The sequence below is a fragment of the Poeciliopsis prolifica genome, unplaced genomic scaffold (genome assembly GCF_027474105.1).
Source record: "Poeciliopsis prolifica strain line A6 unplaced genomic scaffold, Auburn_PproV2 SCAFFOLD067, whole genome shotgun sequence".
NCBI lineage: Eukaryota > Metazoa > Chordata > Actinopteri > Cyprinodontiformes > Poeciliidae > Poeciliopsis > Poeciliopsis prolifica.
Genome location: NW_026562442.1, coordinates 2,110,811 through 2,138,308, shown reverse-complemented (window position 1 = coordinate 2,138,308; position 27,498 = coordinate 2,110,811). Strand labels below are relative to the sequence as shown.

General features: G+C 35.5%; 1 protein-coding gene and 1 long non-coding RNA gene across 5 annotated transcripts in view; one reads left to right on the top strand and one right to left on the bottom strand.

Moving 5' to 3' along the window:
• Nucleotides 1-464: 464 nt before the first annotated feature.
• Nucleotides 465-27,498, bottom strand: part of dgki (diacylglycerol kinase, iota) — a 61,487-nt gene continuing 34,453 nt past the window's right edge. For 2 of the 4 annotated variants that reach the window (XM_055020371.1, XM_055020372.1), the window contains exons 9-34: nucleotides 27,310-27,384; nucleotides 26,721-26,816; nucleotides 26,549-26,631; nucleotides 26,278-26,338; nucleotides 24,956-25,069; nucleotides 22,536-22,661; nucleotides 22,218-22,296; nucleotides 21,852-21,907; nucleotides 21,190-21,252; nucleotides 19,631-19,704; nucleotides 18,407-18,518; nucleotides 18,247-18,333; nucleotides 17,286-17,398; nucleotides 15,791-15,853; nucleotides 12,810-12,910; nucleotides 11,934-12,013; nucleotides 11,635-11,679; nucleotides 10,289-10,358; nucleotides 10,174-10,214; nucleotides 9,976-10,100; nucleotides 9,247-9,272; nucleotides 8,231-8,268; nucleotides 6,444-6,564; nucleotides 6,324-6,360; nucleotides 6,131-6,230; nucleotides 465-4,589 (exon numbers count right to left, since the gene is read on the bottom strand). In XM_055020371.1, coding sequence (XP_054876346.1) covers nucleotides 4,479-4,589; nucleotides 6,131-6,230; nucleotides 6,324-6,360; nucleotides 6,444-6,564; nucleotides 8,231-8,268; nucleotides 9,247-9,272; nucleotides 9,976-10,100; nucleotides 10,174-10,214; nucleotides 10,289-10,358; nucleotides 11,635-11,679; nucleotides 11,934-12,013; nucleotides 12,810-12,910; nucleotides 15,791-15,853; nucleotides 17,286-17,398; nucleotides 18,247-18,333; nucleotides 18,407-18,518; nucleotides 19,631-19,704; nucleotides 21,190-21,252; nucleotides 21,852-21,907; nucleotides 22,218-22,296; nucleotides 22,536-22,661; nucleotides 24,956-25,069; nucleotides 26,278-26,338; nucleotides 26,549-26,631; nucleotides 26,721-26,816; nucleotides 27,310-27,384 — 2,097 coding nt within the window. In that variant the 3' untranslated portion in view covers nucleotides 465-4,478. The remainder of the gene's footprint in view (nucleotides 4,590-6,130; nucleotides 6,231-6,323; nucleotides 6,361-6,443; nucleotides 6,565-8,230; nucleotides 8,269-9,246; nucleotides 9,273-9,975; nucleotides 10,101-10,173; nucleotides 10,215-10,288; nucleotides 10,359-11,634; nucleotides 11,680-11,933; nucleotides 12,014-12,809; nucleotides 12,911-15,790; nucleotides 15,854-17,285; nucleotides 17,399-18,246; nucleotides 18,334-18,406; nucleotides 18,519-19,630; nucleotides 19,705-21,189; nucleotides 21,253-21,851; nucleotides 21,908-22,217; nucleotides 22,297-22,535; nucleotides 22,662-24,955; nucleotides 25,070-26,277; nucleotides 26,339-26,548; nucleotides 26,632-26,720; nucleotides 26,817-27,309; nucleotides 27,385-27,498) is intronic. The other 2 variants (XM_055020373.1, XM_055020374.1) reach the window with 2 other exon arrangements.
• Nucleotides 4,537-10,065, top strand: LOC129351505 (uncharacterized). The gene is made up of 5 exons (XR_008604745.1): nucleotides 4,537-4,607; nucleotides 6,152-6,367; nucleotides 6,454-6,648; nucleotides 7,531-7,600; nucleotides 9,983-10,065. It is a non-coding gene; the product is annotated as an uncharacterized LOC129351505 (long non-coding RNA).

Sequence of the window (27,498 nt, the reverse complement as noted above, 5' to 3'; positions counted from 1 at the left end):
CAATTAAATGATTTTAAAAACAATCAAGACCATGAGTGGATGTAAACTTTTGACCAAAACTGTATATATTCTGGGTTTATGTGTATTTATATCAATATTTAATAAAAATCACTGAAAATAATATAGATATTAAGAGAATACATGGCAGGGTAGTGATAGGAAAAAACACTCAATGTGAAAAATAGTAAATAAACGATTTGACTAAACGTAGCATTAGCATCTTTGAGTTAGCCTCGAATGCTACTAGCATCTTACTTTAACAGATATTTTATAAATGAAACAGGTAAAAGTTGTATTATATGTTGATAGTAACCATGTAAATGTAATCACTAACATCCTGGTCAACAAATGGGAATATTATGTGGTTGCACTCTTGTTGTGGCATGCTAGTAGATGCCAGCAGTCGCCGCGTTAGCATCGTTAGCAAAAATTAGCTTCTTACAAAGAAAGTCTGTTTGGTGAGCTTGAAATAAATTTGTTGTACTTTATTTGACAAAATATGGACTTTGTACTGTAATGACGATCTTTACATATTTACTGTACACATACTAAACCGTATAACTTCGATACATGAGTGGTTTTCAGTCGGCTCCTTGTTGGAGAATTACAAACACAAATCAAGAAGTGTGGAGCCCCTTCTACATGTAGATGTCCTTTGACAAGCACTTTTGTTGCAGATCAATGAGGAAATCACCAACTTTCCTCCAACATTCACTCAAACAGCAAATGAGGTCAGAAGCAAAAAGAATCACAAGTTCTTTAAATAAACCTCAAGTAATCTCAGCAGCAGGAAAATGAAATGTAAAACCAGAACAAAAATACCGCCAAAACATGCCCAAACTCGAATGAAACTCAGGTATAATTTTCAAAACTAGAAGAATGTAATACTTTAAACAACAATGCCATTTTTTTATTTTATTAACCAGAAAACGGACCCAAAAGAGGTAAGAAAACGTCATGCACAAGTGAAATGTGTTTGTGTCGTTCAGAACAGGCTGGACCTTTTCACACAGTCACTTTTTTTATTCACATAAAATCCATTACTCTATAATCCCAAAAGGAAGCGCTCTGTGTTGGAAATTGGACAGAGGAGTCCCGCATTTCACAAACGTTTGTCATAATCGAAAAGTAAGTTTAGTTCAGAAAGTTTCCGGTAAGAGTTGCAGAATGTTGGGAGGAAGACAGAAGAGTCTGATTCGATTCTGATCATCAGCATTAGCAATTAGAAAGTCTCTGTTAAAAAAAAACAGCATTTACCTTTTTTATTATTAAAAAAAAACACTTAAACATGTTTTAAATTGAAAATTTTTTTTTTTCAAAACAGCAGCACAAAAATCCACCTTTTAATTTCAGTACATTTATTCAATAGCAAAAACAAATATAAATTAGAAAACATTTCAGTTTGAAGCAAATGTTGGCTTTGGATAAAAATATGACAAATTCAAGACATTTGAATTTTCATAAATAAGGAAATTTTAAGAAAGTAATTATTCAGCCCAATTTATAACAAACGTATCAAAAAGTTTACATAAATGTATATGTTTTTGCTCCTGGTGTGTGAAATATTATTGACCAAAACATAACATTTCTGTTTATGCTGCTGCAATGAAAGATATTTCAGGCTTTCTACCAAGGCTGCCAATAATGCAACTTTTAATCACACGAAAATAAAACTTTGAACCTTTCAATTATTTAAGTTAAATAAAATCACATTGGCATTCAAATTAGATCTTTTTTATTTGGATCAAAATCAGGTTAATTTAAGCAGGAATCTGGAGACTAAAGTAAATTAAAATATACATGAAACTTCCTGAACATCTTAGTTCATTTCACAGAAAACCTTGTAAAGTTGTTTAATTTCTCTAAAATACAGAAGAAATCAAACTAACATTGCACATTCAATACTCCCCGATGCTAAATGCTCGACTGTGTTAAACATTAATGTAATGTAAACAACAGAAAAATGTAAAAAAAAGAAGAAAAAAAAGAAATAACGTCTTTATATTCTACTGAATATGACTCAGATGGTTTCTTTTTTTTGTTTTTGGGATGAATACTGCAAACACACTTTGCTTGTTGAAGGATAAATTAGTCTGTACAGGCTTGTTTCTTTTTGTTGGATATGTTGAGTCACAGCTTCCCGCCACACGTTTCTATGTAAACGCCTTATGATTCGGGAGGAGCCATTAAAAAATGACAACAGGTATCGGTTTGATTCAAAGCACAAGTGAGTAATAAAGCTGCTCAGACTCATATTTCCTTGTTTTTATCACCGATCAACAGAAAAACATCAGCAGCTCAGGTGAGTTAGCCAGGTGTCTTGATGGCAGGCAGTTTTAGCATAAAATCAGTAATGGGTAATTCAAGATATTTTCGATTATATCTTTTAATTCCTTTCTAAATACCTCAACTTACATCATTGGGTTTGTTATTTATTTGTAATTACAGTTGTAATTACAGTTAAATATAATATCCTTCAGATATTTGAAAAATAAGTGTGTTGAAACTGATTTTATGTTCAACCAGCCTGCCCTATACTCACCTTTCTACCTTGACAGGTAAATAAATCAATCACAATTTGCTAAGAAAATAGTGAATTTGACCCTAAGGAATGTGTTTTGTTGAAACAGAACACCTAATATATTTTAGTTTTTAAAAAAGGTGTTAAAAAACAGGCAACAATTTAGAATATTTATACTTCAGGCAAAAAGGGGATTAATTTAGCATTATTGGTCCAAAAGTTCGAGCTGTAATCAACACCTCCAGACACCCGTGGTACAGATGTTTTAAAATAACCTTTAAGAACATTTATCTTTTATTGCAGTAGCAGTAGTAGCACACATTTAGGATGCATAAAAGCTTGTATTTATTAATCCCTGACTTGCAGTTTCTCTCAGGTTTAATGAATCACAGAAGGAGAAGAAAACATGCGTCTGTGGCTCTTTGTAAGTCAGGACATGGTTCTAAAAACACAATTGTGCTTTTAACTTGGTCCAAGTCTGCAGTCGGCCATGAGTAAGAAGCACAGAGCAGCCTGACCTCGACAAAAAAAACATTTATCTTGACTCCATGCGAGGAGTGATTTCCACTGGCTTGGAAATCACAATCACAAAAAGACACATATGGAGTTCGCTCAACTCTATCAGGATCTCACCTGGAAGATTAAATAAACATTCAATATGTGGAAAAACGACCTGATGTTTACAGTTAATTAAACAAAGAGAGAGTTTCTCTCCTTAAAGCCCCAAGAAACACAAACTATTGTAACATGAGGCCATTTTTAAATTAAAATCTGACAGAAAACTGAAAAAGGTTTATTTAGTATCATAATGAGCCAAACTTATTGCCAAATAAACACTAAAATGGATAAATTCATTTTTCACACTTAAGGAAAAATGAATACATTTGTGAATGTCAGATTTTTCCCAGTGCAAAATGAAGCTGCTGCAATAAGAGAGAAATTTTCCTAAAGGTTTTCTCAGCATTTTTCCAGGTGTGTCTGCACATGTGGATGATTTGTTTCTAACATCACAGAAGAGCTCAGTTTATTAACGCCTCCATGTACAACTGGGTCAAAGGTCAATGTGTTCGTAAAACGGACAAGTTCAGTCGTGTTGATGATGTTGGTTTGACTCCAGACAGACGGACGGACGAACACGACGACCAGCACAAAATGAAGCCTGGGTTCTGTTACAGATGAGCTACATTCACTTGTTTTAGTTTGTTGTTTTGCTTCAGAGAAGATTTGTGGTGATTGTTTCACATCAAACATGTGACCTCCACTTTCCACTCAAAAACAAACTCTGTGGCTCCACCGGGAAGTTCCCAAGATGGCTGCTTTGACTCGTTTTTAAAGGAGAATAAATGTTTTAAACACCTTTTGCTTAAAACATTTTTTAAATAACTTCTGATAACATTCTCCGTTGTTTCCTAGAGGAACTTTGTTTGGGAGAAATGGAGCGCTGCAGTTTGGTTTCTGTACTTGCGTCACAATGATCTGTGACTCATCGGGTGAAAACATTACACAGGTTTGAGTTCACGCCCTGGAAATCCAACCTGGATTCATGAAACGGTGGTTATTTGGATTAGATATGACACCACAACAGTGTAATGTCTTTGGCACACAGGTTTATGGGATAAATATTCTGCTTTGATCGCAATCCTGATCATTTTCCAGACTTAGTATAGTTGCAAAAAATGACCAAAACAACTCCATTACAAGACGAATTGCACTTGCAATTTTTAAAAGTCAATCAACCAGCACAACCAATAAATAGAATAAATAAATATAAATAAATAGAGCGTTAAAATCTCTGCTGCAATGCTGCCGCGTTCGGAGGCAGTTCGTTTCCTGGTTCACCTGTGCGCCTGCGGAGTGAAATCCAGCACAGGTGTGACACTTCCCTCCCGGGTTCTCTCTGCTCCGGGCCGGTACGGAGTCCAGAGTCCGGCGGGAGAGAGCGAGGAGCGTCGGCGCCTCAGACGGCCGTCTCCAGGTCTTCGTTGGTGCCGGATGACGTCTGGTGCTGGGAGCTCAGGAAGACGGCGAGCTCAGAGTCTCCTGCTGCTTGGTCCGCCGCCGTCTTCCCCTGGTGAAAAGCAGCCAGGTTGGAGATCAACTCAACGTCAATCTGTTAGTCATTCAGCAAATAGTGTGCTTTCTCACTGTCTGACACAAAGTCAGCAAACATTTTCTTGTTTAGTTAGATTCTGGAGATTTCAAAATTTTTTTGCACGTTTTTGTACTTTGATTTGGGTCTCAGTTGTTTCTAAAAACAGGCCAAACACTTAAAAAAAAAAACAGACTTGTTTTCTGGCAATAAGTTCATGTTTATTGGTGACCAGGAAATGAACTGTTTTAATGTTACGTCACATTCCACAGGCAGTGCCCGTTACCTAGCAACCCCGGCAGAGTTCCGCCTGTCACCTAGCAACCCCGGCAGAGTTCCGCCTGTCACCTAGCAACCCCGGCAGAGTTCCGCCTGTCACCTAGCAACCCCGGCAGAGTTCCGCCTGTCACCTAGCAACCCCGGCAGAGTTCCAGAAGCTTTGGCCTGCTGGTTTATATCGCTCTATCCAGATCAGGAATGTCTTTAAAGGGAAGATTGTGGCAGAAAGTTTTCAATATTAAGAACTTCTTGAATTTAATTAAAGTTAAATGTCTTTTCAGTTTGACCTCATTTAGCAGAAAACAGATAATTAATAACATAATGTTTCAAAACACAACCGTAACCTTGAATGTTCTATTTCTAGAGTCTAAATCTGATTTGATTTGACAAATGCAACTTATTGGATTCTTGTTAGTTGTGCAGGAGGCTCCACTTATGCTTTTCAGAAATGTACATTTGGCGTCTACTTGCAGATATTTTCACATGCTAGTGTGAATACTGAGTTAGTGAGAGTGAATTGAATTTAACGTGACAAGAAGAGCATGATGGGTCACCTTTAACAAAAGAAAACCAAAAAACGTCTATTTATTAAAGACAAAACCATTTTTGCAGCTGTGGGGAGGCTTTCAGTTTGTTCTTTTCACTGTGATCCTCTTTCGTTTCTGCTCAGCAGCTTGCAGGTGTGTTGTAGCACAAAGCCAGGACACAAAGACATTAACAGTAATTCTTTAGAGAAGGAAGTGTTCCTGTACATCAGTCTGAAAAGGGTTATAAGGTAATTTCCAAATAATTTGATATGGAAATCCATTGTTTACAAGTGGGAAACATTGAAAACAGCTGCCTTCTCAGAGAAATGGTATAAAAAACCCACAGTGTGCGTGCCCTCCTCAGTTAGCAGCTTCTGTTTGTTTTCTCTTGCTTCTACCAGAGTTTAAATTTTAGGATTTCAACATAAACCAAAATCAGGTTTAAATGCAGAAGCACAGGTTGAGCTGAATTTTACTTATTTTCGCAAATATTTACAAACTACACATCAATTTTCCCTTTGCTATATTTTGCTGGTTTATTTTAAACTGAAACATAATGAAACTAAAACTGAGGCGACACCAGAAGTTAAGATATACGCCCTTAAAGCCAGCAAAGCAACTTCTGTGTAAATCATTTACATGTCGTGTTGATCTGAAGTCATTCAGCTGCAGTTGTCTTTTCATTTGTGATACTTCCCTTCCTCTGTTGGTTACCTGGAAATTTGTCTTCTCCAGCGAAGCACCGGCCTCCACCAACATCCGACACACTGCATGCTGCTTCTCTGAGGCAGCTTTGTGCAAGGCGGTCTCCCCCCTGCAGACACACAGGAAGGCTAAGCAAACATGCTAGTGGAGTTTAACATCAGCAAACCTACATAATGAATACAGAACATATTTTCCAACCTACTTGTCTCTGTCTGTTAAATCCAGGAGAACTTTTGAACCTGCAGAGTAAGAAACAAAAAAATTAATAATAAAATATGATAAAAATTATTATTACCAAATGAGTGAAAGTCCAGTTTCTCACCTTGCTGCAGGATGAAGCTGACCAGATCTGTGTGTCCGTTCTGGGCAGCTAGATGTAAAGCAGAACAACCGGCGGAGTCTCTCACCAACAAGCTGACTCCTCGACGTACGCTGTCCGTCAGCTGGACAGAAAATACGACACAATGTTCAGGAATCTTCAAGTTTTATGCAGAAAGTGAAAAAGATGCATTAAAATTATGCGCCAGGTATAAATATTCAGGCATACTTTGAATCATTACTTTTACATTTCTAATCCAAACTTTTAGAGGAACAATCCAGAGTCAGAGTGACTGAACCTTAATGTGACCTTCAGAGTCACATTAAGACGGTTACAAAGTCGGCCTTCTACCACCTGAAGAACATTTCTAGGCTTTCATTTCTGACGTATCACTGGGTTAGCACCAAGCCGCACAGCAGTTCACAATAAATCTGAAACAAGCTTTCAGAAAACTGTAAAACAGCTGAAACACTGACGAGACGTAATGAAACACAGATCAACATATTTGATGTGTTGGTGACAAAATGTTATGTTTGTTGCTTGTTTCATAATTGAACAGCGAATGATGCAAGTCTCTGTATCTGTTGCTGCTGTTACACCTATATTTCCCCCTTGCAGGACAAGATTTGTATTGTCCCTCATTGCTGAAATATGCAATGCAAATAAATTTGACTTAGAAAAAAGAGGAAGTGCTTTTGAGAAGCTGTTTGAGCACCACAAACCTCAAACGTTCGATAAACTGGAAACGGAAATAGATGGAACACCCAATGTTACATCGAGTTCAAAGTGAACTCAGAGCAAAGTCAAAACTTTTAACATCGATTAAAATTCAAACCTGGCCAAATGGACGTATGTTCAGAGAAACGTTTCGTAAACAGATGAGACAAATATTGAGCTACTGAGCAGAAGTTTGTTTACTGGAGTGTTAAGTTGTGTTCACACTGCAGCCTGAAGTGACCCACTTCCGATTTGTTTTTTATTTTTTTGCGATAATGCGATCTGTATCTGATCTTTTTACGACATTCTGAACAACACAAGTCAGACTTTTTTGTTGTTGCCATAACAAAACCATTACTTTCTCTCTTCTCAGCTTCCTGGATCTGAGAAAGCAAAAGTGAATCTTGTTTTGTGCAACGTCATCTCTGGCTCACCTGCTTCTGGTAAGGCAGATCACAGCTTTGTTCTGACGAAACCTGTGACTAAGAACTGCGTGGAAACGATTGGCGGCTAAAGATTTAAATCTTCTCAGAATTATGAAGGCATATGACTGTTTCAGATAGCAACATAATCACCAAACCTGGAATAGTTTTCTCAAATTCAGACTAAAATACAGTCCTGCTTAGGAGCAAGAGACCCAAAATTCAGCTAAGACAAGTCATGTAAGATGAACCAGGTAGACCTATGATGCATAGATGTAACAGATGTTTTTATAGGAATCTTGTTTGTAAAAAAATAACTTCATATTCAGAGAGTTTTGGTTTCTGTATTTATGGGTTGTGTTTTTATAAAACAAAGTTATTTATACTTCACTTTAGGAGACAAAGTTGTACAAAAACCACTCATGTTGCTTTAAGGAAAACAGAGAAATCTTTCAAATTACGGAACGAAAAATTAGGCAGACTTGATTAATTGAATGACTCACAGGTGCTTTTGTTTAACAGAAATCCTAAATAAACTGGAAAATCCTGTGGATCATCCATGCAACTCTATTCTAACGTAAACAAACAGGCAGAACTGGCTTTACAGTTTTAAATTTGTTTTTTGTTTTTTTCCAGTGGAAAGTACAGTACCAATAGAAGATCTCCAGTACTGGCCGCAGATAGAAGAGCTGCAACAAAACACAAAAACACAGCGAAGTCACGACACAAGATCTCCTCACATGATTTCTGGAGAATTTCATTAGAAAGAAAACCTCTAAAAACAATCTGATGCAAAGAAACTCTGACAGGAATCTTAAAAACATCTGAGTCATTGTGATTTAAAAGGTTCAACAAATCCAAACCTGTTGTCTCAGAAACAAACCACATGACTGTCTGGCTCTTGGATAAAATATGTGTGGCCTCAGCATCACATTATAATGGTTTTATAGGCACTAAATGATCGTTATCTTCCTGGAGGCGACACTAGATAATTTTAATGTTGATAATTAAAATGCTAAAACTTCTAGAAAGTTTAAAAATAAGTTATAAATCAAGTTTATGACTGGTTTTTGGAGCTTAAAACACAGAAAAAAATGTGCTTAAATTTCCTTTTTAACCTTTATTATGTAAAACTGAAAGCAGAAAAATAAAGAGTGAAGATGATTAACAGTAACGGAGTTCAGGGAGTTCCCGACTGTAAATGACTAAACTTTGCTTCAGGGATTCCTTTCTTATCAGGACAAGTCCAGGCATGTCTCAGTTTATTAATCAGAAACAAGCAGATCAATAAACCAGAATATTTTATGATTCTGGTTTTAATGCTTCACAATTCAAAAATTTACTTCTTCAAATGATCTTGAACAGTTGAAACCGATTTAATGCATAGCGAGTCGATGAAGGGAAAAGTAAAACACTCAGTTTTTTACTTTGCAAAACGGCGAATGGAAAAAATATGAAACATTCAGAACAACAAAGAGTTTACATTGTTAATTTATTACATTTTAATGGTGTTTATTCCGTTCACTGCATGTTTTTGCCTTTTCAGATTAATTTTCTGGAATGGTAGAGTTTTTGTTTTCAAAAGAATCTGAAACTTCACATTTGTTACACCATAAAACTATTAAGTTTGGATTATATGATTGTATAATATGATTGCCATGGGTTACCTTGTTCATCAGGTGTCAGAGGAGCCCTGAAAAAAAAATATAAGGGAAGAAGAGCAATTATTTCATTACACGTTCCCAAGCAGCAAATCTGGTTATCTAAAAAAAGAAAGGTTAACAAATATTATTTTTACTCAGGATTCCCTTCCAGCGGCGCCAAGTTGAAGTGTCTTTTAATCTACTGTTAAACTTTTGCATCAAGAGCACGATTAAATGTTTCTAATTGCAATAAATAACAATAATAATTTTAAAAAAACAACAACAACAAAAAAAAACAGTAAAGGCAAAGAAAATCGCAAAGTCAGCATTTCATAGGCAACATAAAGACATTCAAAAATATTTTTCAGATAAAAATGACTTTCCAGGCTTTCATTTTCAGACTTTTGTCCATTCAACCATGAATCTGAAACAGATAATTCTACACTAATTCAATCTTTTACCACGACTGAATGGCAATAATGTCTGATAATATTTTCTTTACTCATATACAATTAAACACAAACCTTTTGAGAAATTAATAATTCTGAAAGAGCCTTAAACATTTATTTCTCTTACCGAAAAAGTGATCCATTAATAGAAATGATATTAATAACAATGTATAATTTACTGAACAAAGCCACCATCTAGTGACATCTGGTGGTCAACAGAGGCAACTGCAGCCACACGCCTCTGCAATCAGAACTAAAAGAAAATGACTGAAATGAAATTATTCTAAAAAAGTTGCTTTCTTACCCTGCAGCAGGTTCGACCACCAGATCTGGCATCCCAGCCGACGACGCCTGGCTCCCCACTGGTCCCTCGTGGTCCAGGATGAAAACCTCGTCCTGACATATTTCTGTCACGAAATGAAGATGCTCCTGCAGAAAACAGTCAGAGTGAAATGAGAACCTGTTCTCACCAGGTGTTGTGTCGTCTGACTGCCATCCTTACCTGAGCTTTGTCAATGCGATAGAAACGATCAGCTGACGTCGCTGAAATCATAAGAAACAAAAACAAGTTGCTTAATCACATTGTACAAAATATTAAATGTGTTTTTGAAACTCACAGTCCAGGAAGCTCCAGTTAGCAGACAGTCTACTGGTTGAACTGGTGATGGGGATGCCTCTGATTTCATCCTGGATGTAAACAAAATAAACAAAAAAACAAACAATTTTATTATTGAACTAACAATTAAAAATGCACAGATAGATTCAATAAAGTTGTTTTGCATCGTCTTTTCCAGATAAAAACACACGAGGTGGAAAAAAGTAAGCAAAAAAGGAAAGACTAGAGGACATAAAGGCATTAAAGGAAGCAAGGATGGAAAGAAGAACGAATGAATGAGAAACAAGAAGGATGGAAGGAAAGCATTTAGGAAATTAAATAGGAAATAATCTCTGGAAATATAAGTAATTTTTTATAATCTGAAAAAAAATATAAAATCCAAACTTTTCCAGATGGCATTGAAACTCCAAATTTAATAAGTTGGAAAAGTTTATTGGACAATTTAAGTTCTTATATTCTTAATATTCAAAACAGATTAGTTAAAAAGAGAATATAATTTAAAATTGCTGAGATTAAAAAAATTAATCTCAGAACGGAAATTATGGAACAATCAAGATAAACTAAATCTCTCACTGCATTTAAGAGAAAGTTTAAAAAGTCTTTATGTTGAATTATTGGATGTTTTTAGTGCAGTTATTAGTTTTCCAAGTTAAAATATTTATGTAAATGGGGCAAATAATCATTCATGTTTATTTTAGTTGCTACTTGAGCTGTTCATGTTTAATGATCGGTGAATTAAATAAAAAATAAAATGAAATCTTTATAAAGAATGCAACATTTTAAAATAAAAGGGAAAACAAATCAAAACCTAAAAATAGAGCTGGGCGATTTGACGGAGATAAAACCTCAGTATTTTTCTTACAGCATATCTGAATTTAATTTTTAATTGTTTTGGTTTTTAAAAATGATTCACCAAAAAAATAACATTTATTTAAATCCTCCCTTCTGTGATTTGAACGTTGGAGGTTTAGAGAATTTGTATTAAATCATGAGAATAAAGTCTTAACACCAGCACAATAAAGATGCAGTTTTACCAAAAATAACATCTTAAAATTACAAGAAAAAAGTTATTATGACAAACTTTCTTGTCATATTATTTTGACTTTATTTTCTATTCTTATGTAAAAAATGAAGGAAGTCGTAGCTTGACTCTTTTATTTTGTTGGAGAGTTTGACTGAATTCAACATCTAAAAAAACAGAAGCTGTAAAACAAAATGGGCAAAAAAAATCTAGATTTTCGAAACCTTAAATTTTTAAAAACCAAACATTAGATTTACCAGCCAGCTCTACTTAAAGGCCCAAATGTCTAGAAATATTCCCTAACTGTCCCTCTCCAAGCGAAGTACCTGGTAGTGCACTCTGTGGCCAGTAGATGGCGCCTGGTGTAAATCCTAGCAGGCACAGCAGACAGGTTTGAAGGTCAGCAAGCAGCCAAAGAAGAAACAAAACACACAAACTTCCACACATGTTAGTCAAGAAGCTTCCAGCACAACCAGCTTAATAAGCAGCGCTGCGCTCCGAGGTCACGACCCGCCTATAAATAACCCGGATCACACAGAAGAAGAAGAGGAAGAAGCGACAGAGGAAGAGAGAAATCAAAGCGGCGACGAGAAGACGGCGATGATGATGAAGATGGAAAACTTGCCTCTTGTAGTCTGTCTATGTAAAGTCTGCAGGTCTCCAGGTCACAGTCGCCTCTCACAACCACAATGCCTACTGGGATCGCTGGGAAACACAACAAACACCTTAAGTTACTTCCTCTTAGCGCAGGGGTGTCCAAAGTGCGGCGCGAGGGCCATTTGGGGCCCAACTGGTATTCAAAAATAATACAAATTTGGCTTTTCGATGCAGATTTTTAATTTGTAATCAGGATAAAAATGACCAATGTAATTTTCTTTTCTTGTGTTGTACATTGAAGCACAACAAAAAGTATTTTTCTAAACAAGTTTTAACAAAATGTAGAACCACGTTTATGCAAAGTTGTTTCTTAAATTTGGCTACATATGACCAGTGTTTTGGAACAAAGTGACCCAAATCCTGTTCTTATAACTGAAAATAATATAGTTTAACAGGAAACAAAATCTGCTGCAGTGTATTATTATGAATGTAAAGAAAATAAAGTTGCACATTTTACAGAGCAATCTCAATTTGTTTTTAGAAAAAACTTGGAAATTTGCAAGAAATTAAAAAAAAAATCTTTCTAAGGGTGTCGAAATCTAATCTGTACATAGAAATTTTGTATAAATAAACTCAGAAAAATTTTTTTTGAATTTTTTTCTAGAAAATTTCCAAGTGATTTTGAGATTAATCATAAGATTTCTGAGTTTTTGGTGAAATTTTACTCATACTGCTTCATTTTGAAAATTGTAAACTTTTTCCAAGAAAACATGTCAAACTTCTCCAGAAAAAAATTTAAGTTTTTAACAAAATTTCAGATTTTTTTGTGAAAATTTCCTAATTTTTTTCTGAAAAAATTGAATTTGTTTGTTTTTAGAAAAATGAATTTTCGAACTGGCCTTACAGATGTCTCGCAGTCGCTCCTTGTCGTACTGCAGCCTGTCGTACTCCTGCAGGCTGATCCGGTTCACTCGCAGCCGCAGCCGGTCCGGAACCGCGTGAGGGCTGCAAGGGAAGAACATGCCAGTGCATGTACGTGCACGCGCACGGATCAGACAAGCTCGCAGCGCACACATGAAACGGAGCAGCGACCCGGAAAAGTATTCACATTTACAACCACAAACTTCAGTCTGTTTATTCGATTTGGGAAAAGGGAATAAATTCTTTTAAATGCTTTTATGAATAATTATTTAAAAATGAGACATTTTCAAACTCAATCTGGATTTTTAAAAATAATGCTTTATGGAGTTTTGAGAAGAAAATATTCACCATGTTTCTCCACACCATAAAACAAAGATGGATTCCATTTCTGCAGTGTGATAAAAGTTTGTTTTGTCTTATTTTTTAACATTTGGACAAATGTGCATAATAAAGTTTGGACTGGACTTAAAATGCATTTAAATGCTGCAACATTATTATTTTAGTTTATGTAATGTTTTATATTGAATGTTGATGATTAATCGATTAAAAATTGGAACATTTTGCAGATTCTGTATTTAACTATTTCAGCCTTTTTATGCAATATTAAAAATACATTAAAAAAAACAAAATTCAGAAAATAAACACTTTATTGTGCAACACAAAAACAGAGCATTTCTTCAGTGAATTCTTGTTCTTTTATAGATTAATTGACGGCTGTAGATTGAGTTTTTGTTTAACTTATAATCAAAGTAATGTTTTGTTTTACATTTTACCTTTCAGTTCAATTCAATTTACTTCTATAGCGCCACTTCACAACAAATATCATCTCAAGGCATTTTTTAAAATATAATTTCAGAAGTTTCAACCTAAGGAAACCCAGCGTTAAAATTACCTTCCATTTTTTAGGAACTAAATCTTTTAAACGATAAAATAAAGTCTGGAAATGTAAACATATTCCCTGCTCAGGGTTTCCACACTGCAAAAACACAAAAAAGTATTTTTAGCGCAAATAATACAAAACTAACTTACCAGTGACTTTTCAGCCAGAAATAGGAGCTTGTTTTAACTAAACAATATTGATAAATATTAAATAATACTCATTTTCCCTTGTTATAAGTGAAATAATCTTCCTAATTAGGTGACTTTATGAGTTACTGGGGCTTATATTTGTAAAAATATTGAAACCTATACATTTTTCCACTTCACATTAAGCTCCACTGATGTTTATGGTTGTAATGTAACTTCAAGAGGCTTGAATACTTTATCAAAGCATTGTATGTATTTTGTATTTACGCTCACATGCACGCACAGACACTCACAACTCACAACTAAATCTGACATTTTTTGCAACGTTTAGTTCCTGCTGTCTGATTCTCCTCTTAGTTAGAGCCTTAAAAGATAAAGCCTCACTAACTGGTGGCTGTAAAACATTTTAAAATCTAATTCAGCAGCACAATATCAAATTTGAGCTCTGGTGATGTTTCAAAAGATGCTGGAAAAGAAATAAAAAAACCATCAGAAACTGACCACAGCACCTCAACATCTTACCTCTAAAAGGATAAAAAAACGTCACTTTTATCCCTCAGATATTATATCAATAGGTATTTTTGTATGGAAAGAGCAAAGACACCACATTGAGGGGAGATATAATAAAAGCAGAGCTCACAGTAAAGTTAAAGGGACGACAGCAGGAAAAGATAAAGACGATGCAGAAGCACACTGAAGACGTCAGCATGCCGCCAAACACTTCCTCGCTTTAGTAAACACTTCCTGTCCAGACACTTACATTCAACACAGCACAGCAGTTTGACCCATATTTGATGCTTTAAAATAGACATATATACACAAAAAAACCTTTACGTTTTAAAATGTGTAGGTTAAACTTATGAGCTTTTGCTGTTGCAACACAAACATTATTGTTTTTAATCATAAAAGAAACATTTTCATAAACTCTAAAGCTAAAATTGGTCTTTTTGTAATAAATTTATCAATATTCTTCTGGTCTAAACACAATCTGAACTGATTAAGACAAGACAGACAACTAACAATAATGTTCGTAAGCTAAACTGTTATTGAAGAAGTTCTGAGTAGAACATAGAAAGTTTTTTTTTCATGAAATGCAAAATTTATATGAGTTCTGAACAGTTCTGGCCCAATCCCTGCTCTGAGCGTGTTGTTCCTTCAGCAAATGGCCTTTTTTAGAGTCTGTACTCCATTTAAATATTAATCGATTAATCAATTAGTTGACAATTATGTCAATTAATCACGATTCATCTAATTGTTTCAGCCCTGCCAAGAAAATGCACAAAAATAAATAAAATTACCCCAGACTGTAATGGCACCACAACATTCAAATTTTCCAGAATGTTTATGGTCCCATCTACTGTCATAGAAAAACACAAATATTGCAGAAATAATTGTAATTATTTGTAAGTTAGCAGAAATGAGAAAAAATCAAATCTTTTACTTTTATCGCAAAATCCTGGTGAGACTGATCAATGTGAAAAGAAATGGTTATTGAGATTTTAACAGTTTTTTAATGGATTTTATCAAGACAATTTGGTGCAACTGGCCCTTTAAGAACATTTATGCGTTTGACACCTCTAATCACTTCATGAATTATCTTATTGTTGCTAAAATACTATTTTCTGTTTACAAAACTGTTATTTAAAGTGAGTACGCTTGAGCTGAGATTCTCTTTTATTTCAAATTACGTACCTGGAAACTATTTAAAACCCAAAAGGTTTTTCTCACTCAAATCCCTTCCTGATTTGACTTTTGCTCAGAACTTTACAATAAGCTAAAAACTAAACTGTAGAAAAAGATGCAGTTATTTCCACTAGACGACCTTCAAATATGGGCCAAACCCGACGGATAAAAACGTGACGGCACCTTTTCATTCGCGCCGGCGTGCACAGAGACACGCGAGCGTCCAGCGACAGAACAGGGGTTAGAGGTACTTACACAGAGAAGGAGTCGGGGGGAGCAGAGAGGCGGCGCAGATCAGCTGCACACACCTTCTGAATACTACGGCCGCACAAACGCAAACAAGCACGACAAACACGGGAGAGAGGACGGACGGATGGCGGTGGAGAGAGGAGACAACAGGAAAGAAAAAAGAAAAGGTGGGGTAAGTGTGTTGGACGGATGAAGAAAATAAGAAAAGGATGGAGAGGAGGGAAAGATGGAGAAAATCCCAAAAGGTAAATCGACAAACATTGATAGCACAGTCCCATAGCAGTGACACTAAATACTACGACAAGAAGCTAAAGTCTCTATTCTTCTTTTAAAAGGCTGGGCGGTCAACTGATTTTATTTTTTGAAAATTACTTCGTTTTTGGAAAAATCTGAATTTTTTTCCACCAATGTGCTCCCTGGGTTATTGGCCATCTTGTATGAGAAGCATGTTTTACCCTTTCTATTTATTTGGACTTTGAATTCAAGTCAATTCTACGATAAATTACAAGGGAGAGGCTACAATTAATTTTAAAAATGAAAATAAAGCTTTTTTTTTCCCCAGATTTTTGACTTCACAGATCAAAAGTCTGAATTTTTTTTTTGAGTGGCCCTAAAGTGTTTCCTGTTCGGCGCTGTATTAATTTTAGATTAATTTCTGTCATAAACTCATAAATTTTAAGATTAATTTCAGACATGTTTTAGAGAAAAAAAAGAAAAAAGGAAAATTTCTAAGTTCCAAAATTCAAAAGTTTTTTACTTTTCAAACTCAGAAATGTCCAACTTTTTTCTAGAAAATTTCTGAAATAAATCTCAAAATCTTTTTTGTCTCCAATGCCCCTAATGTACGGGTGTACTTCTGTACATAATGTTACAGAAATAAAGTTGAAATGATACCAGAATAAAATCTTAATATTTGCAGAACAAGATAGTAATTTTATGAGAAAATGAATTAAAAGAATATTAATTATCTGATCATTTTTCCATTAAAACAAATTTTTCCTCATAATTTTAAGACATTTTTCAGGTAGAATTTAATGTTTACACGACAGAAGTGATGACTGAAATAAAAGAACATTTTTTTGAATAAAGTGAGAAAAAAAGTTGAATAAATTGAAAATCGGATCAGGAATAAAAACATCTTTATTTCTCGCCCAGCCCTTCTGCCACATACACACATCTACTGTAGCTCGCTACGAAAAGCAGGAAATAGACTCACATTTACATTTATAAACTAAATACAGGGAGAAGACAGAGTGTTAAATCCTCAAAATGTCTCCTGATCTGTAAAACCACCACATCTCTAATGGTTTCATTTATTCAAGCACAGTCAGGTCTGCAGAGCGACGCTGAGTGCAGTCAACTCACTAAACAGATTGTGTGACTCGGTGAGTGTGAGCTGCAGCCCGGTCTCTCTGTAGCAACACGGCTGGCCCAGTTCGTCCGTGTGTGTGTGTGTGTGTGTGTGTGTGTGTGTGTGTGTGTGTGTGAGGAGCTGACTCACTCGTTGAGCAGCGGCACTGACGTGCGTCTCTTGCTCTTCTGGACCATGTTGGCCTGATTTCGCAGGGAGATGCGCAGAGTGGAAGGAGCCAGTCGGCACGGCTCACCGTCCACCTACACACACACAAACACACACATACGCACACACACATTATTATTCTTCAAGACTTCTCGGTAAAATAAAAAACATTTCAAGTAGAGATACTCAAAATATGATCACTATTTCCATCATTGCACAAATATATTTTGCCAAAATATAATATTTTGCAGGGTTTAACTGCTTTTGATGCTTGCAGCGGATTTATGTTTTTAGCAGCTGAAATGTTAAAGCTATACAATAAAAGTTTTAGAAATTGTATTGACGTTCTCCAGTCCTCATTTAAAGTTTAAATAAAATGTCAATTTATTGGATGGATGGACAGAAAACAAAAAGTGGAAATTCAGGAAAATTAAAATTCATCACCTTGCAGAGCAGGAGAGAAAAACAAAGAGAGAGAGAAACAGAGAGACAAGTGGAAAAAGGGAGAAACAGAAAGAGAGAAGTAACAGAAAAAATTATCTAATTCTTATCCAATTTTCTTTGTCATACGTTTCACACAACATTAACGCATCTTTTTTTTAGTGGCCTGAAAAACAAAAAAGGTATAAAAATGTGTGAAAGTTTTTTAAATCCACAAGAAAATTATTGCAACAGACCTAAACAGTGATATATTGATCCAGACCATCACAAAAGATTACAGGTTTGAATTTATTACATAGTCAGTTATCAATATAACGTGGTACATGTTCACTAAATGCTTTTATTTTCAGCTTAATACTTCAGAAGGTTTAACTGTTAATAAAACCTGGGAAGTAATTAAACATTAAATGACTCAGAAATAAGAAAATTTAAACAAACTGTATTTTCTTCACAATGATGACACCTGCTGGTCATCACGTGTAACTACATCCATGTCGGTTACCTGAACAGGTACAGTCTTGTAAGTCGTGAGAACGACTTCTCTGCACTGGTGAAGCCTCTCACCGTGACCGCCGACCTGTAGCGCCGCCTGGTGGACGACACGAACATGTAGAACATAAAGGTTTTTCTGTCAGCTAATGTTTTTTTAGTGTTTTTCTCACCAGAGAGGCCATGGTGAAGCCGATGACCTCGATGCAGCCGTCGTCGTGGCGCTGCGGTTCAAAGTCTCGGTGGTCTCCGGTGTTTCCCCACGGCATGGTGCCGGCACAGTACCTGCATGTCACACAGCAAACAGCCGTCAGCTGCTCCTCCTCTGAGGACAGAAATCATCTCCAAGGATATGAGAGTCGGCAGCAGACGGGTCGAAGCTCTGAACCCAATTAACAGAGAACATTTCAAGGATCCAGCTCTGGTTCAAGAGGCTCATCGTTTTTAAGAGGCCTTAAGTGGAAAAAACTCACTTAGAAAGTTGGAGAATTAGTAGCAGAAATTTATAAGAATTTTCTAAAATTCAATAAACTTGTAAATAATTAAATCAATATTAAATATGTAATCAAATATGCTGTTTTTTTTTAGCATCAATGTAACCCTGTTTTTATTTTTTTTTGTTGTATTTATTTTAGTGCATGTTTATCTTATTTTATTATTATTTGACTTTTTGGAGGTGTTTTACACTGTATGCTAAAGTATCAATTGACATATTAATGAGAAATATATAATATAATAATGGTTTCTTTCTTGGAAAAACATGGGAAAATTTGTTCAAATATTGTATTAAATATTTTATGATTCTGTGCTCATTCAATAAATATTTCTGTATTAAGCAAAATAAATAAATTTATCTGTACTGATTATCAAATATATAAAAACAAAAGAGCATATAAATATTAATAAAAATATGTGTACTTAACGATACATAAATGTATACATTTATCTATTATTTAAATGTTTACATTTTTAAAAATTTTATTATAACTTCTATTTAATTATTTTATAATTATATGTTGTCGCAGTTCCTAACCAATATAAATTGGAGATATTTCTTGTTTATTTGTTGTAATTATTAAAAAAAAGTTATGTTATAAAATAAAACTGCAAGAGACGCATTTCTAAATTCATTATGTATAATTTTATTGTGTGATTTAATAATAAAATTTGGCACTTAATTATGTTTTACACATTTTTCCAACATAAAACATAAAGAATAATCTTTAATTTAATGTAATCATAAAATATTTCAAAATATTTTATGATTTATATTTTGCCTTTAATGTTAATTTTGAAGCGTTTAGCAAAATTCCAACGTAGAAAATATAAATGATCAAATATTTGACTTGAAGAAGTAAAACTTTCACTGGGTTTGGACGCGTTTGTGACTGACCCACCTGGGAATGTTTAAAAACACGATGCACTGAAACTTGAGCTCCTGGATTTTGGGCGTTAGATCCGTTCCATCGCACTGCAGAAAGCAGAGAGCCAGAGTCACGCCTGCACAGCAGAACCACGTCCAACCAGAACCACAGACCCGCCTTTTATTTTGACAGGCCGCTCAGACATTAAGCTCACTTCCTGGTTTCTCCTGTCAGATCACACAGTGGGGACTCCTAAACACCAGTAATTGGTGCTGTAAAATACTTTTAATTCAACTCACAGTAAGAGATAACTGAACTGTTATGACTGTTAAAGCAGCAGAGATTTGGTATTTTATTGTGAGGGGACAGGGATGTGTTAAACACAGCTGAAGTCAGAAGATTACATAAACGCCTCGTGGGCATAAATGTGGCGCTAATTAATTGATTTTAATGATTTATTTGAAGCGTTATTTTACCCCAAGCTGGAGTTAATGTGGAGCATCTGTAAAAAACAGTAATGGCTCCCACTGGGAACAATAAGGACAGCATTAACATCGACTACTACGCTTGGATTTAGTGTCAAGAGGAAACACTCTGCAAAAACATAAAATCTTACCAGGTGTTTCAGTCTGGTTTCTAGTGAACATTTCTTAGTACAGTTGAAATAAGATAAAAATAACCTGTGGATGCAATAAAATAAGGAAAAATATTTGATCTGGACTGAAATTTTAATAAATTTGGTTGTTTGCCTGATGGGATCCAATCACATGGAGATGTTTAATTCAGTAAAGCAGCTTAATGAAGGTGTCAAAGATAACATGTCACTGGACAAAACAACCATTTTACAGGTTAAGACAGGTCTACAGGTGTCATAAAACATTTGTTACATTTTTCAAAAATGTAACAAAATTATTCACAGATAATCAGATTTCAAGCTGTTTCAGGACCTCGTCACTTTAAATCCAAATAAGCAGCTGCTGGTAACACCCTCAGTTCAATGTTTACACTCACACATGATAAAATGGCTTCAGACAAAAGCTCAATTACACAACCTTACAGCTTTGAAAAGCAGAAGTGCAGCCTTCTGCACAACCAAGAAGAATGCAACAAGTGCTTTCTCCATGGTAAGTCAACAATAAAACATGTGTCTTTTCCAGCAGCCATTGTACAGCACAGTAAAACCAGCTGACCAAACGTGCTGGAACTCCACTGGTGTTGCAAGGAAACAGGCGTCACTCTGTTAGGGTTGCTAACTTTTTTTCACTAAAAAAAGTGAAGTTATTGACAAAACAATGTCTGTGTGTGCATTTTAAGTGGCTGGACTGTTTTTAGAAGCACTAGAAACCCAAATGAAAGTACAAAAAATTTAAGTTTTGAATAACAGATCCCATTTAAATCTGCTTTCTCGGCCGTGGAGATCTATTTATTTGTTTTAACATGGAGAGAATATGAGTGAGGAACCCCAGTGGGACTCCTCCTCTGGGTCAACCCCCAAAGAGAAGTTGAAGGACGGCGCGTTTAATCACCCGACCCAGACATGTCGACACGGAAGACGATACGAGCCGAGAGAGGAAGAGCGTGTTCACACTCACCACCACTCTGACGTGCTTCGACAAGTCCCTGGAGCTTCTCTGGAGGAAATCTGAGAATGCAGCCTGAACACACACACACATGCACACGCACACACACACACACGCACACACACACACACACAGAGGCAAATAAACAGACAGAAGAAGCCAATCAAACAGAATTACAGTTCATTACATTTCCCTCATTAAAAAGAGATAACTCCTCTGTACGTTTCCGCTTCAACTGCCGCCCATCCTTTCTGACTTTCAGCTCATGTCTTGCAAAAAAAGGTCAGCTGGATGATTTTGTTACATCTGTTTATCACTTTCAAGTTGATTTTAGTTAAATTCATCACTGGAAACAAAGTGGTATTCTATCAGGTTTGTTTAGTTTTTCCTCAGAATGAAGGTCAGATGAATTATTAAGAGCATGACATTTGCTTTGTGAGCGTTCGGGATGAATATTGCACAAGTCAGGCTGCTCATTATTGATAAATAACTTGGAAACCACTTTCCCTTAAAGGCCAATGTTTAGTTGTTTTGGAGAGAAATTTCCCTTGATTTACTGATCCTCATTCCTGCAGGGTGTGTGAGGATCATTAAGGCAGAATTACAGCAAACAGGAGAAAAATATAAACCATCCAGCCAAAGCTTTTAAACAGTTTGTCATGGAAGACACTTACGCCAGCATAGAACATCTTGTTGCGGAAGCGACTGTTGAATTTCTCTGGGTTGGCCTCTGGACGAAAACAAAACACAGAAAAATGGAGGAAAACTCAATCAATGTGTCCAGAAAGCCTGGAGAGTTCAGGTCTTTGATATACAAATACAACAAAACTTTAATAAATTATTCACATCCCTTGAATACTAACATTTTGTGATGTTTTGGAAACAAACTGCAGGGCATTTACTGGGATTTAAACATGAAGAAGTGCAATACCTTAAAGTGTAAGTGGTTTTAAATATTTTAGCGCATAAATTTGACAAAAGTAAAAATTGAAGTCTGAAGGGCTGTGAATAGTTTTGCGAAGGGAATTTGTGAAACAGACCTCTGGACTCGTGGAACTCCAGCGTGACGTGAGCATCGAAGCCGAGGCTGAAGTAGTTGTTGAAAACATTCAGAGGAAGCTTAAGAGGAACAAAAAACATATTTAAGTATCAATATGCAAATATTTATAACCGAAAATTTATAGCAAAGTAAGTAATTGGCCAGAGCGGTGCAACACATAATCAGTATTTCCATATAAAATAGGCAAAAATAAAAACATTTAGAACAAAAACAAAACAGTTTTACAGATTCCTTGTTCTGAAAAACATGTTTAGAAATAAATCCAGCCCATTTTCTGGCTTGACCTTTGACCCCTGACCTTCTGAGTGCCTTCTTCTGGCTGGACCCCAGTTTTCTCCACCAGCAGGTTCCACCTGTCGAGCTGCACCACCGAACCGTCCTCAACGTGACACAAAACCTTCGACACCGGCTCGTCTGTGTAACCCTGCGGCAAAACAGAAACAACAGGAAGAAACCAGGATGTTTGAACTTGTTTCCTTCTCATCTGAATTTAAATTGAATTATGAATAAATGTTAGTTGCATCCCCAAGCAGAAAGAGCTAGAAATAATTTAGTGTTCATTAAAGGAGTGTTTATTTTATTATTTAAAAAAAGAATTTAAATGCTTGTTTGAATCTTTTTTAATACAAGATGAGCTTCAGCGCAAAATGTGGCAATTTCTTCAGATTCCTCAAAGAAACTCTGATTGCAGAGAGCTAAAAAGGACAACCTCACTTTAACACATACCTGCAGAAAAGATAAAGATGAGTGTATTAAACCAGACGTCTAAAAGAGGAAAGAGGAGGAAAAATATGAAGAAAATGAAGCAGGGAGGGATTAGGAAATGAGAAAAGATAAAAAGAGACGGGGAGGAAGAACAGCAGAGTGCAGAGGATGAAAGGGGCAGAGCTCTTGCACATATGGTAGCTAGAAATTGTCTCAGTCTAATCTTCTCTCGAAGCGTCAATCTCTCCGTGGATCAGAAGTATCTCAAAGTCATCTGGACGTCCTCGCCGCGTCATTTCAGATCAAACAGCTTCACTCTTATTGAACTGAATTCTTAGAAATTAAATTCTGCTCACAGGCCGTCATTAAAACTCATCTGTACTGCTGAATAATGCAGTATAGTTACTGACTAACATATCTACTTATGCAGCGATATGTTCCATGTTTTGCCTTTTCATTTGAGAAAGTATGAGAAATAAAGCACTGCTGTGCTTCCAGTAGATTTATTAAAAAATAAAAATAAAGAATGGATAAAGGTAGATTATTTTTTTTAAGACAAATTAGTCAAACTGCAGAGACTGTCTCATCTTTACTGACATTTTGCATCAACCAAGAGACTCAGAGTAACTTTGGAGGAGCTGCAGACAGCCACAGCTCAGGTGTTGGTCCCACAAATCCAGATTTAGTGGAAGAGTGACAAAAACTAAGTCAATTGTTTAACGAATGCTCTGGTGAGATTAGACCAAATTTTGAAGCGCTGTGTGTGGAGGAAAGCTGTTACTGAACCCTGAACACATGGTGGTGGCAGCATCATGCTAAGGGAAGGATGTATATACTTTTCCAATTGTAACATTCAAGCATTTTTCAAGAATTTTGTAGGTAAGTTTTCTAACTTTTCCAGCATCACAATTTTGAGATAAAAACAAAACATATTAACTAAAAAAAAATCACTTTAAATTCGCTGTTGTATAATATAATTTATCATTGTTATTAATAATGTTTGTGATAATATTTCATATTCTACAGCAAAGACACAGTAAACAAAAATACTGCAAAATTTCAGTGTTTTTGAAATGTTTCTCTCATATTCACTCTATAAACCTGAACAAAACAATAATTTAACAAAAAGAAATCCACAATTTCAGCCACATTTAATGCATAAAATCTAAACTAACCTCTATTTTAGCTACACAGATCAATAAGTTACTGAGAGGTTAGAAATAATAAACATTCAAAAATAAAATAAAAATTGTTCTCACCAAGTTTTCTGGCATTTAGCAAACAGAAATAATTTAGGTAGTTCTAATTAAACTAAAATAAGAACATTTTGCTCTGATTTAACTTCAGACAATGAGAAAAAAACATGTCTGTGTCTTTATGAGGCGTATCTAACTTAAACTGCACATATTTTCCAAATTTAGATTGAACTTCATTATAAAATTATGCATCTAGAATATCAAGAACTTTCCACATCTTACTGAAACTCAAGGTTTTGAACAACCTGTACAAAGGCTGTAAAATGGCCTAGTCAAAGTTCAGAAATCCAATTAGCGACCTGCGGGAAGATGGTTTCTGAATCTGATTGGACAGATCTTACCATCATGGTGTCTTTAATTTCACCACTGAAGAATACTTTTTGTTATGTTTAACGTTTCTAAATTATTTTAGACTTTTGGGGATTTCATTCAGAACTGGCCGAATATTTTGAAAGGAAACTGGTAAAATATCAACTGTAACTAAATCTTCTGTGCTCGATGTGTCAGCGGCTTCGAGGAGGTCAAACTGAGGTCAAGGCTTGAAATGCTCCGGAAGAGCGCTCAAACATCCTGGAATGTGGGTTTCCCTGAAACTCCCAGAGGCGTTAAGACACCTGATTTATGTTCAAAACGCGAGACAAAAACAGACCAACTTCACCTGATGTGTGAACAAAAAAAGTTACTGAAATAACTGGAGGATAAAATAAAACCCCATCTGCTGTCTGCTCTGCAACATGAGTGAAGGCTGGAAACTCACCCCGCCCCAGTTGAGCGTCCTGGCGAGGTCATTTCCTGTTCCCAGAGGAAGTACAGCGACCGGAGGCTGGGGATTCATCTGCAGCTCATCGAGAGCAGAGAGGATCCACCCCACCTACGGACAGAGGAGGCTAGTAAATACCTACACTTAGTTACAGTTACCTGAGTTACTTTTTCTTTTTTTTTTTAAATTACTTCTAGCGTATTTTATTGCAAATAAATACACAAAAAGTGTAGTACTTTTTATGGTGGATACTCTACTCACTGTGAGCAATTTCACTAAATTAAGAAAACAAAAAATTAATAAGATATAAACTCAGCTTTACGCTAAAAGTTTGCTTTTTTATTGTTATTTTCCTCCTGCTGAGCCATTTGAAATAACTTTGTTCTAACATATAGTATCTATTACTGACCATAAGTACTAATTTATTACTTATTTTATTTAATGTGTATAAATTTGGTGATGTCACTCATCAAAATGTAATGTTTGTTCAATTGTTGGCTGTACAATGTTTTATTTATAACTGCAATTTTGTGTTTTTGCTGTTAAGTATATATTATAATCTATTATTCAGACAATTGATCAATTAATTGGATAAAAAACGTAGATAAATTCTACAGGTTTTTTATTTCAACACTTACTTTATTAAAACAAGGTTAGAAATGCATTAAAAGATGCAAATAAATCAATAATTTTTCTTTTTTTTTAAATAAGAAAATAAACATTTTATTGCCTGAAATTTAAAAACATAACATTCATTTGGTGAATATGAACCATGTGAAGATAAAATTATACAACTTTAGGCAATTTGGCTAAAACATATTTTCATCTTAAAAGCGCTAGTTATATATTTTTGTACATTTTGGCAGAATTACAGCTCTGGATATGTTTCTTTTTCACCAATTGGTCTGTCTACTCCAGTTAACGATTAATCAGTTATTGAAATTCGTTGACGACTATTTCAATAATTGATTCATCATAATTAGTTGTTTTAGAATTTTTGATGATTTCTAAATTTGGTAATTTGTAATCATGTTCTATCTATAAAGATATTATTTCAGTCTTTAAAATCCCAGATTGTGAACTTAATTTTACACTTTTGTCCGTCTGATTACACCATTTTCAAATATTAAATCAGATGTTTCGATCAGTTACTCATGACTCAGTTGCCTTTTAAGGTTTTTACTTTTACTTGAGTAAAAATATGTTGAAAAACATTATTTCTGGATACTTTACCGACCTCTGCCTGCGGAGAGGTATAGAAAGCTCCAGGATCTTGGTAAATAATAAGAACTGGTTAAAAAATGAGCATAGAGTCTTACTGTGCCGTCTCCACCGCAGGCCAGGATCCGCAGGTTTGGCACTTTGCGATACAATTCCAACCTGAGAATTGAAACAGCAGCTGAAAGAGAGTTGGCTGCAGAAATAAATGGTTCCTTTCTGTGTTGAGACTTAATTCCTCTCCAGACTCAAAAACTGGTGTTTCAAATATACCACAGATTTCTGGGCATTTAATCAGAAAATCTGAGTTCAAGCCATTGTTTCAGTGTAGGAGATTCAGATCTTTTTTCTAGAGTAGAAAAGATCACTCACGCTTCTCTTAGTCCACCTTGCGACAAGTCGAACACTTGTCTGGGGTTTAAGATCCACATGAACATGTGCAACAGCTTGGCACCCTGCAGATGCAGACGTATGAAACAATGAAGGCTAACAGCGGCGTTTCTGGTGCTGCCAGCGAGCGAAAGGTGTAAAAAGATTCACCCACCTGGTTGCCTCCACTCTTGGGATTGACAAAAACCAAGACGGGCTTCATGAGTGGAGAAGGAAGCGGTTTCAATATGAACGGACGCCATTTAGAGTCCTGCATTCAGAGAGAAAAGTTCAAAAATAAAAGAAGTCCAGTTTGAGAGAAACAGTGAAATCCCTGTTAATTCACCACATCTGGATTAAGAAAAATCTTTAAAAGTTTCTTTGGTTTCTTTGTTTTTTCACCCTAATTAATAATTACATTTTTAAAACTATAACTTAAATATTTAAAAGTTTTATGAAACCTCCAATCGCTAATTCAGGTGAAGCTTATTATTAGTTAGTATTTCAATTACTTTCACCAAACCATCAATACAAATACACCACTGCTAAAACTAACGATTATTTTAGTTGTCGATTAATGTATCAATTAAAAGAATGTGAGAATAAAATAACTGATTTAAAAAGACAATAAATCTTTTCCTAAACTGAAATAAGATTTCAAAAACCTGTTTCTATGTCGACACACACACTGTAAAACCATAAACACATTTTCTCTGCTTGTTTGCTAAAAGCCACTGGATCAATAGGAGGGTTTTCTCACTCACATCCAGTCCTTTCTTGCTCGCCCTTCGTTTGAAAGACGTCCGTTTTTTCCTCCTGGCCGAGTTCTTCAGCGAGCTCTGGGACACGGAGAGTTCAGATGTTAGTTCGCTGTCACTGCGTCCACGCTGACGCTGATTAGAACAGCAATGAAGCATGCGACGTGACTGCGGGAGACATTTTTCTGCCCTGGT